Source organism: Barbus barbus (assembly GCF_936440315.1).
Source record: "Barbus barbus genome assembly, chromosome: 20".
In the NCBI taxonomy this organism is placed as follows: Eukaryota; Metazoa; Chordata; class Actinopteri; order Cypriniformes; family Cyprinidae; genus Barbus; species Barbus barbus.
In genome coordinates, this window is record NC_136748.1 from 1,754,967 (window position 1) to 1,770,696 (window position 15,730).

Genomic DNA, 15,730 nt, shown 5'->3' on the forward strand with positions numbered 1-15,730 from the left:
CTGGCACCAACAACCATTCCACCTTCAAAGTCACTTAAATCCCCTTTCTTCCCCATTCTGATGCTCGGTTTGAACTTCAGAACTTTCCCTGCATAAAATGAAGATTTCAATGAACAGTGCGTCTAACACAGAATGATCTCCGCGGCTGGTATAAAGCGTGTGATGATGTCATCTTCCAGCAGGAGGCGCACACACTTCACAAACCCAGCGGTCAGAGCGAGCGTCTGTGTGCTACTCAGAAGGACCTTTGGCGTTTGGATAATTAGGATTGCACAGTCATTTCTAAAATATTCTACTCGTTTCCATCGCTTTGGGTTACGTAATGTGCAATTACATTTTCTATGCGTTAGTTATTATATAAAGCGATAGCATGAATGGGAAAGTGGCGGAGAGCTCCGCCCACCGCATACGTCACTCCGGCTCGGCCTATAAACGCGCAGCGCGAGCGAAATAAGCCTGGCAGCCCAGCGCGAGCAGAGAGACTGTGAGTCTGACAGCAAGGTCCTCCACAGAAAAGTCCTTCACAGCGCTCGGTTTAGGGAGAAATGCGGCTGGGGAACGCTATGCTGAAATCTGGCTTCTTGTAAGTGCCAATGATGGATGTTTAAGGATGTTATGGGATTACTGTGCAGTGCTGATATGGAATAAGGTTGCAGCATGGAATCTCATGGAGAAAACAGGCTCAGCACTTGAACTCCAGCCCATAGAGAGGACAACCTGGAATTCAGTCTCATTATCCTTTTAAACCTATTCAACTGAACTGGAACTGAGTTTACTAGAGTGACAAGTGCACAGAATAAACCATGCATTTGGGCAGAGGACTGCTGTTTTTCCTTCTCTTAAACAGTGTGACCATGAGTTTCTCTCTATCAACCTGCACCACGGTGGACATCGACCACATCAAGAAGAAGAGGGTGGAGGCCATCCGGGGTCAGATCCTCAGCAAGCTGAGGCTGACCAGCCCGCCACAGACCCTGGGCCCTAGTCAGGTGCCCTATCAAGTGCTGGCCCTCTATAACAGCACTAGGGAACTGCTGGAGGAGTTAGGGAGAGACAGACATCAGAGCTGCGGCCAGGACAACACCGAGACCGAATACTACGCTAAAGAGATACACAAATTCAACATGATCCAGGGCTCCCCTGAAAACAGTAAGTCCACGACGAGGCGGTCTCACACCGGAGACAGGGCTTTCCTTCTGTGTTTATAATAACACTTTAAAATAACCATAGAAATAGATCAGGAGGTCAAATGCAAAAACAAAACAAAAGAATTGATTTAGTTCTGTAATGGCCAATGCTGATATCTAGAGAGAAGGGTGCAATATAAACAATGCAGTTCAAAGCATTTCTGAGCATTTGTTTATTTCACTGAATTCACCAAGAAATATTTAAATACTGAAAATTGACGAGCAGTTCCCTTTGTTAAGAGTTCTATAATGTAATTGTGTTATAAATTGCTACAGGCAGGTGATAATAGTGCAGCTGTGACTCACGTTACGCCGTTCACATGATGAGATTTACCAAACAGGTTTTAATCAGTTTGTTCATAAATGGAAAAACTTGACATCTGAAAAGCATTCGCATGGTTTGTCTGGTCTGTTCGTTCATCGGAGGGTCAGTGCAAAACGATCCCCACCAATTTCCCATGTGTGTCTGGGTCCTGTCCAAGTCCAGACGGGCCCCAGATTATTTGAGGACACAGTCAGTTGTGTGAATGTCTTCCTAGTTTAGCACACTTGATTGCACAGAGAAGCTGTTCAATAACACAAGAGATTGTGGAGAGCTGATGGGATTCAGTGATATCAGAACCAGACTGATGTTTACTATAGTACAACTTGCTGAATGAAATAAGCTATTTTCAAGATCTCTTGTGCGTGGTTACACTCATAAAAATAAAGGTTTCTAAAGGGGTTTTTGCAGTGATGCCATAGAACCATTCTGGGTGAAAAAAATAGTTTCCTTAAAGAACAATTTTTCTTAGTGTGAAGAGCATTTTAATGATCTGAACAACCTTTTCCCACTATTAAGAACCTTTTATGGAATGGAAAGATTCCTTGGATGTTATGGAGCCATCAATGCCAACGAAGAACCTGTATTTTTAAGAGTGTACTGGAGGAAGCCGAAGATCTCGCAGGAACTTATGAGTTCCATTTTGGAACGTTCCTCAGTAAAAGAGTTTCTCCAGAGTCTCAAATATCCTTTTTATTTCTAGAATGTAACACTTTTAAAAGCCCCACTTGACATGCATAGTCTTCTTTGTGAACGGTGATTTGCTGCTTGTTGTTGGTGGCAGGTGGTATTAGGAGGAGGGGCTTTCTTATTCTAGAGAGCATCTGATTGGACAAAATATTGTGAGTGTAAGACAAGGAGTCAACCTTTTTTTTTCTCGGAAAGGAACACTTGATGAATTTTGAAAGCTTATACATGCAAATTAATTAATCAACTTTTAGGATTGGAATGGAGTTAATGCCCATTTTGATTTCGTTATTTTTTTTTTTACACCCTTCTTTATATTTTCAGAAATGGGATGGCAGCAAGTGATTGCGACTCATAAATGTATATATTAAGAGCTTCATATTAAATGATTATCTCCCCACACCACTATGGCAAACGCTCAGCGTGCTATTTTTAGATAAAGTCCTGCTGGAGCCTTCATCCCGCAGCACAAACAAAAGAATTTTAGCACTCAAGCGGGAAGACTCAAGCGCATCCACACCGGACTGGCGACAGGATCTCTTTTCTTTCCATTAAGCAGTGTTCAGTTTCAGCAAGCACAGTATGGGAGAACGTGGCAGGGATGGAGTAATGTATATTCACGTTCCATTCACATCAGCTAAACTAATGGCTTTTTCATGCGCTGTGTTTTGGAAGCTCGCGCCGTGTGGAATCATTTACGCGTCGCGCTTTTCCAAGCGTCCCAGGCAGTATTCATGGCTCTGAGTGCATCAACAGGTTACGCTTTCTTATCGGCGCATCCAAAAATGACTGCGTGACATCATTGGAAAGCATTTTTGCCATTCCAGACCTGTTTATCCATTAACCAGGAGCAGAGCGAGATAAAGCCACGCACCTGCGTTCCAGCACTCAAAACCCCTTGAACTGCCAGTCAACTTTCCAGAAAATGTTCTCTGTTGACGGAGGAACACCCAGTTAGCAGATGGTGACAGTCTCCCGGTTAACAGTATCTGGCTTTTGGAAATCACAGCCGCGGGCGCCAGAGAAGATCAGAGCTGCAGAAAGCGGCCCTTCTGATATGTTTAATAGTAAGAAGGTGATGTAATTTCCAAGCAAAACAGAGATGGCATTTGCAGGCCAAAACACTCAAACACGCACGTTTTTCCTTCTCCTCTTCTCTCGTTTCTCGTCACGTGAGCGCTGGAGTCAGCAGCAGGCTTTTGCACATTATCTCATCTCACAGTCTGTGGCCTTTCAGCCGTCGTGTCATTTATTTGAGGGATTCCACATTCACTCAAAGATACTTCGAATTTTTTTCACATTTTTCAAGTACAATCTGCACTAATTTGTAGAAGGTTACGGAAGGATAAATGAGTGGGACTTACATACCATTTGTCTTTGTCTTTAGTATCCTTTTACTCACTTATACACTTTACTGCACTGCACAGCACAGCACACGGACACTTTATCACTGACATACACTTTACTTTTTATAGAATCTATATAGAATCATATTCTATTTTTTATTCTCATATCTATTTGTTATTTTATTTTATTGCTAGTTTATTCTGTATATATGGTTACTGTACTTTTTCTATTTGTATTTTTGTAAACTTGAGGTTTTTCTAATTTTGTTGGACAATTTGTTGGACAGTCGTACAATACATTTCACTACATGTCGTACTACGTATGTATATGTATGTGACAAATAAAATTTGAATTTGAATAACCGAGTCAAACAGTCAGATGGGTCACAGCCTATTATACAGCGCTTGATAAATGCACTCAGAATATTTACCGCATGACCTCATTTCACTTCGGACTTGCCATTTGGAAGCAGAAAAAAGACAGCGCAGGACCTGAAAGAAAACACACGATGTTCTTCAAAGATAGTGTGTCTTGATCGGCCTTTACAAGTTGCTTTGATTTGCGTTCAAACTGCTGGTTGGAAATGATTTAACCCTTACAGTTCTGGACTTTATAGACTGTTGCATATAATAGGCTGATTCTTCAGTGAGGGAAACTTTTGAAAAATGAAATGCTTCTTGGATTAGATATTTAATCAGCTTTCCAGTGGATTTTAGTATATTGTAGGGAGGTGTGATGGTAATGATATTTCTCTGCCTCTGGAGAAAACATACTGGAAACCATTGGATTATTGCAGAAGTAAGCTCTGCATGTGACTAAAAGAAGTTTATGCTTCTTACACATTTTGTTCATTATGATAATCTTCACAAGTGAACGCAACTTTCATAAGACCTAATACAATCACCAGAAGTAAAAAGCTAAATGGACGATTTAAACAAACTAAAGCAGTCACATGATTTCAGCCTCATCAACATTAAGCTTTGACGACTCTTTAGGGTTTTATTTTAAAACGTTTTGTGGTGAAAGATTATAATTTGTTAAGGAAGAGATGGTTCTTTAAAGAACCTTTGACTGAATGGTTCTTTGTGGAACCAAAAATGGTTCTTCTATGGTGTCGCTTGAAGAACCTTTTAAGCACCTTTATTTTTGAGAGTGTACCCCTTAAAGATCATTATAAAGTGCATTTCAGCACTTAAAGATGATGCAAGTAATTTAAGACAAATGTTTAAAACTATTAAAGTGTATAATTGTCTGTAATAGAAGTAACCATACAGGTATAAGTTATGCAAGAGGCTGAGATTGTTTCATTATATAAGACTTACTAAGGGGCAGCGTTCAGCGAGGAGCATATTTGTGCAGCTCCTCCTCTCCTCTGACCTCAGCGCTGGCCTGATTACACCCACCGCTCTCTCTGGAGCTCTGGATCATGTCACCTGGCAGGAGAGGAAGGACATCCCAGACACAGGATGCTTATATCTGAGCCGGGAGACGCCTCCTAGTCTCTCTGTAGGGTCCGTGTTTAGAGTCCAACCAACGAGAGGACCTCAGAAATCAGACTTAACCGTTTCTGAGAGCATGTTAGAAAGGGAAATTGAATAAGATGGACTGGCGAAAGCACATCGGTGAAACAATGCACTCAAACATGTTGCAGTTTAACAGGGTTATTATCATTAATGAAAACTATTAAAACATTATTATCAATTGAAATAAAGCTTAGATTAATTAGCTTAATTAGAAGAAAAACAGCTGCCAAAGCAACATTTCTAATTTCCATTTAGTTCAAATTGAAGTACAAAAATGACTATAGTGGAAATGAGTTAAATAAGTAAATAAATAAAAACGAAATTATTAAAATAAATTAAAATGAAATCTGAACGTGTGTATATATATATATATATATTTACAAAAGTATATAAATAATACTGTAACACTTTCAAATAAGATTAAATTATTTACGTTAACTAAGGCATTAAGTAATATTAACTCAAATGAGCATTATATTTGTTACAGTATTTAATAAAAATACTGTTTGTAGTTAGTTCATGTTATCTCAGGTCCATTAAATAATATATAATAACAGATACAGCTTTTAACTTTAATAGTTTATTAGTAAAAGTAAATATTTCATAAACAAATATTTCAGAAGTCAGTTTCATTCTTATTTCATACTGCAGTTAACTAGTATTAAAAACCAGAACCTTACTGTAAACTGCTACCACAATCTAAAATAACACTAGTTTGCAACAACTAACTAGTATTGCTGATAAAGCAGTCTGTTTTCTTTCCAGTTTGTAAATCCTGGAGGTGTTTGGGCAAACGTGCGATCGCTGTGACGTCACTCTCTGGCCGTTTGACCCACATCTGATGACTGCAAACTAATCTTTGTATTTGACTTCATTTATAGCAACAATCCCTGCACTTCCATTCATGGAACAAATGAGCACTGGAGCCCTGGCGAAAATCAGCCATAATGTGAAATCCACCTAAAACACCGCAGTAGGAAAAATGAGATCATCTAGAAGGAAACCGAAGAGTTGATTAGAATTTCAAATCTCAAAGTGGGGCTTTCCACCTTAAAGAAGGAGAGCAGCGTGAGAAGCTTACGGAGAGACGATTGGATCAACCTGTATATATATATGAAACCAGTATACCACAAATATACAAAATCACACCATCTTTCCATATGGTGCACAACATGCACCAAAATCAAAAAAGAAAGCAGTGCAAAAGAGCAAATGGAAAGATGGTGTGACTTTGTACACTTTTGCATTTTGTGCACCAAAATCAAGAAAGAGGCTTGCATAAGCATGCGGTTTGCATGAGGTACAGTATGCACAGAGCGTCTAGCTAGATCTGGACTGCAGCAGCCAAGCTGGCATAATCTGTTCATATTACATAAATATTCCACATCTGACTCGCCAGCCAGCCAGTCAGGAATTTAGTGGGTCGCTAATGGATTGTGGTCTGTCATCAGTAGCGTTAGACCTTAGACAAAGCAGAAGAAATGCTATTATTTAACGTTATTATTCTGTTTATTCTTAAAAGAGTTGAATAAAATACTAAATTAAAAGGTTTAGTCAACTGGGACAGAATCTGGAAGGCAAGCCAGATAATCACATATTTGTATGAATGCACATTAATGCACACAACCTGCATGTGAAATTACAATAAGTTCTTGCTTAAGTTTATTCAAAGTTTGGGTGCAACATGAAATGCACCAAAATGTTTATTTATATAATATTATCAGTGGACGGACTCTACAGTAAATCTTAAGTATTTAGTAACCAGAAACAGTTCTCAACATGGGATGGGTCATTATAAAATAGTGGATCATGTGTAAACTATAATTAAAAAGTTTGCAAGTCATTCATGCTTTCATTTATCAAGTATGCATTAAATTGATCAGAAGTGACAGAAGACATTTATAGTATTATAAAATATTTCTGTTTCAAATAAATGCTGTTCTTTTGAACTTTCTATTCATCTGTGAATCCTGAAAAATAAAATGAATCATGGTTTCCACAAAAATATTGTGCAGCACAACTGTTTTCAACATTGATAATAATAATCAGAAATGTTTGTTGATCAGTAAATCAGTATATTATTATGATTTCTGAAGATCATGTGACACTGAAGACTGGAGTAATGATGCTGAAAATACAGCTATGATCACAGAAATAAATGACATCTGAACATAGAAAACACATAGAAAACAGCTGTTTTAAATTCTGTTAATATTTCACAATTTTTACTGTATTTTGTATCAAATAAATGGTTAGCAGAAGAGGCTTCAGACAGCGTAGGGTTTGCTGGGCAGGAGTTTGTGTGGAAATACCTTCAATAGAGATGGGTTGGCTTGGTGTTTGGAAGTATTTTATGCTACTGACCAACTTCAAGAACTTGTTTCTACAAGTTTCTTAATAATCTAGATTCATCAACATTAGAAGGAGGGACAGATCAGTTGAAAGTGTTTTACACGCCTTTTTGAATGAGAATGTGTTCTGTTGTTAGTGAATGATGTCCACTTTCTGATCCTGCAGAAAGCAGACAGTAAAAACAACTCAAAGACATATATATATATATATATATATATATATATATATATATATATATATATATATATATATATATGACCCTGGACCACAAAACCAGTCATAAGGGTAAATTTTTCAAAATTGAGATTTATACATCATCTAAATAATCTTTCCATTGATGTATGGTTTGTTATGATAGGACAATATTTGGCTGAGATACAGCTATTTGAAAATCTGGAATCTGAGGGAGCAAAAAAATCTAAATATTGAGAAAATCTCCTTTAAAGTTGTTCAAATGAAGTTCTTAGCAATGCATATTACTAATCACAAATTAAGTTTTGATATTTACTGTAAGAAATGTACTAAATATCTTCATGGAACATGATCTTAATATCCTAATGATTTTTGTCATAAAAGAGAAATGTATAATTTTTGACCCATACTATGAATTGTTGGTTATTACTACAAATATACCTGTGTTACTCATGACTGCTTTTGTGCTCCAGAGACACACATGTATTCTACAGAACTATGGCAGGAGATGATTGAGAAGAGTAGCAAAACAACATACTGTGTGTGTCAATAAATTATGCAATTAACAGATAAAGTGTTTTAATTGTAATGTTTTTTTGCATCTTTCTTTACAATTAATGTCACCTGCTGTGTCTAATGAACAATATTAAGACATTTAGACTTATGTGTGGCTTAAAATGAGATGAGTAAATAATGACAAACTCTTTATTTTTGGTTTAATTTGGTGTTTGTTTGTTTTTTACTCAGAAACTACTAGTACACTTTCAAAATAATTACAGAGAAATGGCAAGTAACACACTGAATTAAACATGACATTTTAAAGTAGAAAGAGTGTAATAGTGTTTTCGGTAACACTTTATTTTAAGGTGTCCATAATACAGAGTAATTACCTAATTAAGTACTTAGTACTAGTCGTTTTACTTACATGTATTCAAATGTACTTACCAGGTAACTAAGTTATGGAACAGCCTGTAATTACAGTTTGTAATTATATAGATGTAATAGACAGCTACTGTTACACATATGTTACAGACCGAGTCTGTTACACAGCTACTGGTGTAACCAAAAGATTGTTACATATGTGTTGCAGACTTTATACAACGTAATTATAAATGTAAGTACACAGACATAAGCTACTTAAAATAAAGTGCATCAAGATTGTACTTAAGTGTACTAGTAGCTGTGTAACAGACTCGGCCTGTAACATATGTGTAACAGTAGCTATTACATCTATATAATTACAAACTATAATTACAGGCTGTTCCATAACTTAGCTACATGGTAAGTACATTTTGTTTCATGTAAGTACAACAGCTACTACTAAGTACTTAATTAGGTAATTAATCTGTATTATGACATCTTAAAATAAAGTGTTACCATGTTTTCTTGTAAAATGTGCTCCAGTAATCTTTAATGATGTTTAATCTCCAAGTTTACAGTGTTGAAGCTCCCATGTACTTCAGAGCAGTTAATGTGAAATGAAATATGATATGACATTTATTCATGTAAACTGAGGGCTTTGTTGTACCTGTTTTGCAGTAACACTGAGTTCAGTCTTTCACACATTTGGCTTTCATTTCAGCATTTCTGAACTTCTGACTCTCGTGGCACAAAGCATAAACAGATGGACGACAGGTGAATGTGTGATCAGATCAGATCAGAGGAAACTGATGCTGTTCTCTGACCTCTCCCATTGCAGATGACCTTCCCTACTGCCCCAAGGGAATAACGTCCAAAGTTTTCCGCTTCAACGTCTCCAGCATGGAGAAGAACGCAACCAACCTGTTCCGGGCAGAATTCCGTGCGCTGCGGGTGCCGAACTCCAGCGCCAAGAGAAACGAGCAGCGCATCGAGCTCTACCAGGTGCCAGCCAGCTGCTCTCATTGAGTCACATTCAACCTGTACAGCCTGACATATCAAATCATAGTCAGAACAATCTAATTATTCCAAAAGGAACCAGTTATTGAAACCTTAGACAAAATATTACACATTTACATATGTGGTTGGTTTTTGTTGATAATCATATTTCATCCATGGCTCATTTAGTGGTGAGAATATGGAGGAAAAACTGCTCAATTTGAATTATGCTGCAGATGCTGATATTTACAGTATGTGATGAAATTCTGATGCATGTAATATAAATCATTGAGATCTTTATAACAGTAGAGCAGATACTGATATAAAATTATCGAAATATCAGCGGTCACTCTATATCTTCAATAATATGTCTGTATTATTGTACAAGATGTAAATGATCCAAACATATAATGCAATGCTGATTGAGAGACGAAGAAATAAACGCTCCTCAGAAGATGTGAGATGAAGATCATTCCTCCGCTGAGGAACAGAGAAAGTAAAGCTTCTGGAAACAAACGCTCCTCAAAAGATCCTGATGATCAGATTTGAGACGCACTGATTTTTCTAGAAAATGATTGATGGAGAATCAAGTAAAGCTGAGCTGCTTCAGTCCAGTAAGAGTTCATCTGGAGATATGACTGCAGTTATTCTGACGTTTAAGATTTGACAGAAAAAGACACTGAAGCAGCAGCTGGAAGTACTAAATAGTGTTACTATATGATACTTAAAGAGCTTTTACTGGAGCTTTAGAGTTAAAAAAGTCTAAACTATCGATCAGAGACAGAAAGCATGCAGCAGATTGAGTGTGAAACAGCTTTAACAGCAAAGTTTTGATCATGTTGATCATTTAGAGGCCTTCAAACATGATACAGTAGGCTTTATAGGGTTAATACTTTATTTTTCCAAGAAGATTTAGAGGATTTATGAGCAGGCCCAGGTGGGATCTCTGGATGTTTTTGCATTTTCTCTTCTATTTTAAAAGGGAAAATGTGCAGATTTCTGTGAAACTGAGCTGAGCGTATGAGTCTTACTGATAGCTGAAAGCATTAAGCCAAAACTATTTCATAAACTAACACAAAGGCTGAGTTACAGCGCTTTCTGCAGATCCATGTAAAGCAAAGCCGTGACTCCACACTGGAGGAAATGCATTTATCATGCTTTAAAATCAGAGGTGGGTACTTACTTCGTTACATTTACTTGAGTGCATTTTTTGGGTAACTAATACTTTTAGAGTATATTTAAAAATAGGTACTTTTACTCTTACTCAAGTACATTTTTTGTGAAAAAAACGTTTAGTTCGTTACTGTGGGCGATGCTCCTCTTGTTACTTTATCTTAATGCAATACAAGGATTTAATTCCAGGAGGAATGCCTTTGCCTAGACACAACTAATATTGATATTTTCACAATATTTATGCTTGCAGAAATATAGGCTACATTTGTACATTTTGCAGAACAGAAGATCCGTCAATGTGCATGTGTTTCGTTATGTTCAGATGTTCGTTAGCGGTCATGTGAGGAGTTTTCACACTTCTCCGTGTCAGAGGTTATATACATACAGACATATATAATACATAATTAATATACTTTGAAATATAATTGAATTCAGTGATGCAAATCAGAATTTTCATCAGCTGTTACTGTCAGCTGTTTTCAGAGTCATATGATCCTTCAGAAATCATTCTAATATATTGATTTATTACCAGTGTTGGAAGCAGTTTTGCTGCTTAATATTTTTTGGAACCTGTGACATTTTGTTCAGGATTCTTTGATGAATGGAAAGCTAAAAAGAGCAGCACTGATAATAAATCAACATGATTTCTGAAGGATTATGTGACTCTGAAGACTGGCGTAAAGGCTGAAGAAAATTCTGATTTGCACTGAAATAAATTACATTAAAAAAACATTACAAATCTTTTGAACGGCAGTGTGTGTGTGTATTACACACATTACATAAATTGTATCTATATATCTAAATAAAAATAGACTATAGATATACAGTATATGATCCAAAGTAACTAGTAACTAAGTACTTGAGTAGTTTTTTTATCCGATACTTTTTTACTCTTACTCAAGTAACTATTCAGACTATTACTTTTACTTTTACTTGAGTAAATATTTCTAGAAGTACTTTTACTTGAGTACAGTTTTTGGATACTCTACCCACCTCTGTTTAAAATAAAGGATTATTAGGAGATTTTTTCACTGGAAAAAAACTTCTCAACAAGATGACATGCATCATTTAATGAAGTTTACAACAGTCATTCACCCTTGAGCAGAGAAACTCAGTCTTTACAGCAAAGAGACAAAAACCAAACTCGACTGAGGACTATGGGCCAAGAGTAAATGTTACATTGTATTATATTCTTTATATCCATATTCTTTACATTTTAATGTAAAAGTAAAACGATCTAAAGAAAATTTAGACATAAAAATATGCTTAAATGGCATGCTTTTCCTATTACCCTCACTGCACATATAGCTCATTCCAAAATGAATATTTTATGCCAACCTTTCGGTTCATTTGTTGTGTGAAAACCCTGATAAAACCCTGATGCATTTCTGTGTGTAGCTCTTCATATGAGAGGTGCTGCCATCTCTGTGTTTGTACTGTATTAATGTGATAAACTGTGACAACTACCCGAGTAAAAAAGTAATATATTTCAAATACGTTTATTTCATACTAAGTATAGTTCAAATCAGGAACAGGTCTTACTTGGCAAAATCATGGCAGTCGTGTGTGTGTGTGTGTGTGTGTGTACGTTTGGCTACTTGTGCGGTTATACATGACCAATAAGCACCCTTTTGTATCTGAACAAACCCATGATCTTTCCTGTAGAAGCACCAGTTGTACAACTACTGTGTGCTATTTTCTGTATTTGGCCCTTCAGTGTTACACAGCCTGTTAGTTAATCCTCTGTCCACTTACTTAAAAATACTGCCATAATTGCATGCAAGTTACAACATTTGTCTTCATACTTTTATTTAATAGCATATATATTGTGACGAGTCGGCTGCCTCCCCCCTGTCCATCATCACCACCCCGTCCCTTATTCGCCGCCCTTCACCAGGCTACCGACGGGAGTGGGTGTGTGTGAGAGAGGAGGGGCGCTGAAACAGGCAGGGCTAGCGGCGTGTGATGAGGCACACCTGATGAGAATAGAGCCTCATAAACGCCGCTGTTTAAACACCGAGCGCGCCTCTCCTCGGGAGACCGGTCTCTTCCCCGTGCATGCACGCTGGTGTCCTCGTGGGTCCAGGAAAGGGAGCGTAGAGGGAACTACCCGCCGCCGCCCGAGACGCGAGCCGCCGGACCCGCAGTCCGGTCGGTACCGCACCCGTGATATGGCCGTCGGGCCAGGATGCCGGGCCGTGAAATCCCGTCGAGCACCCGGGGATTAAGGAGTTGGACGAAGCCGCCACAGAAGCCGGCGTCACCCGCGCCCCGGGACCTCCAGACGGGAGCGCATGCGGCCGCCGGACTCCGCCCCTTACCTGGACCCTTCCCTCCTGAACACTGCCCTCCTTCACAAGCCCCCGCAGCACAACGAGGACACCAGATCCCTGTTTATTTTGGACACTTTTCCCCCTTTGGACACTTTATTTTAATATTTTGTTTAATAAAAACCTCTCCGAGGCTTGACGCCACGCCCACTGTGTCTGTCGTTGGCTCCTCCCGCCACAATATACAGTATATATATATATATATATATATTGCAAGCTATTGACTGCAGTAGGACTTTATAGCCAGTGTTGGGGAAAGTTACTTTTAAAAGTAATGCATTACAATATTGCGTTACTCCCTAAAAAAGTAACTAATTACGCACGCTGTCACGGAGTTGATCGGGATAGTATTTTCAGGTTTAACAGCTTAAATTATGCCCTGCTCCTCGCACTAAACTATTATATTCCGTCAGAGAGGACCGCGACTGCAGACCATCGTTATTTGGACTGCTGTATTGTGGTACTGCTTTTTGACATTTCTGCAGTAAATTCTTATGATTACACCTGTCCGTCTCTTACACTGTACCTTATACACTCACTGATTTTTGTTTCTTTATAAAAATAAAACATTTTTAATGCAATACATTTTTTATTGCACGGTTACATGATTTGTGGATTTTAAGGCTGATTTTCTATTCTATATAAAATTACAGAGTTTGAATGTAAAAATAAAAAAACAATAAGATTTAATTTAAAATTGCAAAAAAGAACATTAAAGAATAAAATGGACATAAACCTTTAATATAATGAACTATGTACATTTTTTAATTGCAGATTATTGTAATTTTACGTAAATTTGTACATAATTTAAGAAAACTGAAAAAATACTGTATAAATAATACAATATTTGTTTTGTATAAAAATGAGAATTACTGTAATTTGTCATTAATGGACTAATACTTAAAATAACAGTCAAGTTGTTAATTTACACATATTGTTTGTAATTTTACAGAGTTTTGAACATAATTTCAAATAACACAAAAAATACTGTAAAAATAATACAGTAATTTCTGTATAAAAAAGAAAAAAATACTGTAATTTGTCTTTAATTATATAGTACCTAAAATAACAGTCAAGTTGTTAATTTACAGATATTGTTTGTAATTATAATAAGTTTTGAATAATTTGAAATAACAAAACTATTGTAAAAATTGAGTTATTTTCTGTAAAATTATATTTTTTTTACAGTGTATCTTTAGTTGGCCTTCAGCACTACTTCAGCGTATTTAAAGTGCATTAAGCACGAAATTAGTCGTTCCAATTTAGTAGACTTTAAGAATACAAGTTTAGTATACTAAAAGTACAATTGCAAGGTATTTTTATTAAGCATATAAATATGTATTTGTAGTATACTTTGCATGAAATAAATGCATTTCAAATACATTTTAGTATATTTCTTTTTCACTAGGGTGTAATGACACAAATGTGTAAATACAGTGAACCTGGAGCATTGTGTGTTCAGAACGCACACGATCTCAGAAACACAGGTACACAAACAGACGTGAACGTTTGGCCATCAGAGATGAAGTTATCATCCTGGAATACATTTTTAGTATAAACCTTTCAAAACTGACTGCTCATGAGCTCTTGAGGTTGTTCTGTGACCATACAGTTCAATTATAGGCGATGCTTTAGTTCATCCAGACACAGTCTTTTACCTTTGGCATTTTTTGCAGGTTTTTAAACACATCCTTCACATCTAAACCTCAAATACTAGAGTTTCCACACACAGAACAAACACAGACACGAGAGATAGAGCGCGAGTCTTTTACAGGCCTGATCTGTATTCCAGGTGCTGATGGATTATACAGAAGAACATTTGCACAATTGCAAGCGAACAAAGGAAGCATTCTGAGAAACTCAGAGCTTTACTTTCACATGCCGATGCCTCTGACCGCAATATAAAACCCTGCGGCTCGCAGGCCTGAGAGCCGTTATATAACAGATTCATTCCACGAGGATATGTTCTAAAGGTGTATTTTCAGTGTGGATTTTCGCTCTGTTTCCTGACCGATCTCCCGTGAGAGCCTGAGAGCCCTGATGGTGTTCCAGCATATCCTGTAAAGGACCCGCTGGTCTCGGGCCTCCCGTCAGAAGCTGCTTTGCCCTGCAGGAGAGAGCGCTGTGGCTCTTGCGTGGGCTGCTCAAGTGCTGTCCACGGACCTCCGCCCCCAGCCGCGCTCTCAGGATGTTAGATTAGCTCCTCGCAGAGCGCCAGAACCTACTTATCCTAGCCTGCTTTTCATGGGCCAAGCAGTGGTGGGACCTCCGTGCTCCGGAGCAGCGCCGGATGCTGATTTTATCTGGCAGACTAAAGCGTCAGACAGCGAGGGGCCGCATTCTTACAGCTACTTTCAAGGGTCTTCTGATTTTCTACTGAAATTTCTGTGCAGTTGATGGTTGGGATAGCTTTGTAAGAAATTAAATGACTCTGCACAGTTAACAAATTTGTAATTTGCACCTTCTGATCAATGACAAACAATAACTTTACAATTACGGGCTGATACTTAGCAGACACTTTTATCCAAAAAAGTTAGAGGGTCAAATAAAGATGGAAGAGATGTGTTTTTTTAGCTGATTCTTGAAGATGGCTAAGGACTCAGCTGCTGGGATTGAGTTGCGCAGGTCATTCCACCAGGAGGGAACAGTTAATGTAAAAGTCTGTGAAAGTGATTTAGTGCCTCTTTGGGATGAACAATAAAGCAACGTTCATCATACTTGACCCCTTAAATTAATTTCCTATGGAGTCTTTTACCTTTA

The 15,730-nt window shown here is 37.7% G+C and overlaps 1 protein-coding gene across 1 annotated transcript in view; it reads left to right on the forward strand.

The window, feature by feature from the left end:
• Nucleotides 1-213: 213 nt before the first annotated feature.
• Nucleotides 214-15,730, forward strand: part of LOC306886317 (transforming growth factor beta-3 proprotein-like) — a 31,879-nt gene continuing 16,362 nt past the window's right edge. The window contains exons 1-2 of the mRNA XM_079443325.1: nt 214-1,149; nt 9,310-9,473. Of these exons, the coding sequence (XP_079299451.1) occupies nt 804-1,149; nt 9,310-9,473 (510 nt within the window). The 5' untranslated portion in view covers nt 214-803. The remainder of the gene's footprint in view (nt 1,150-9,309; nt 9,474-15,730) is intronic.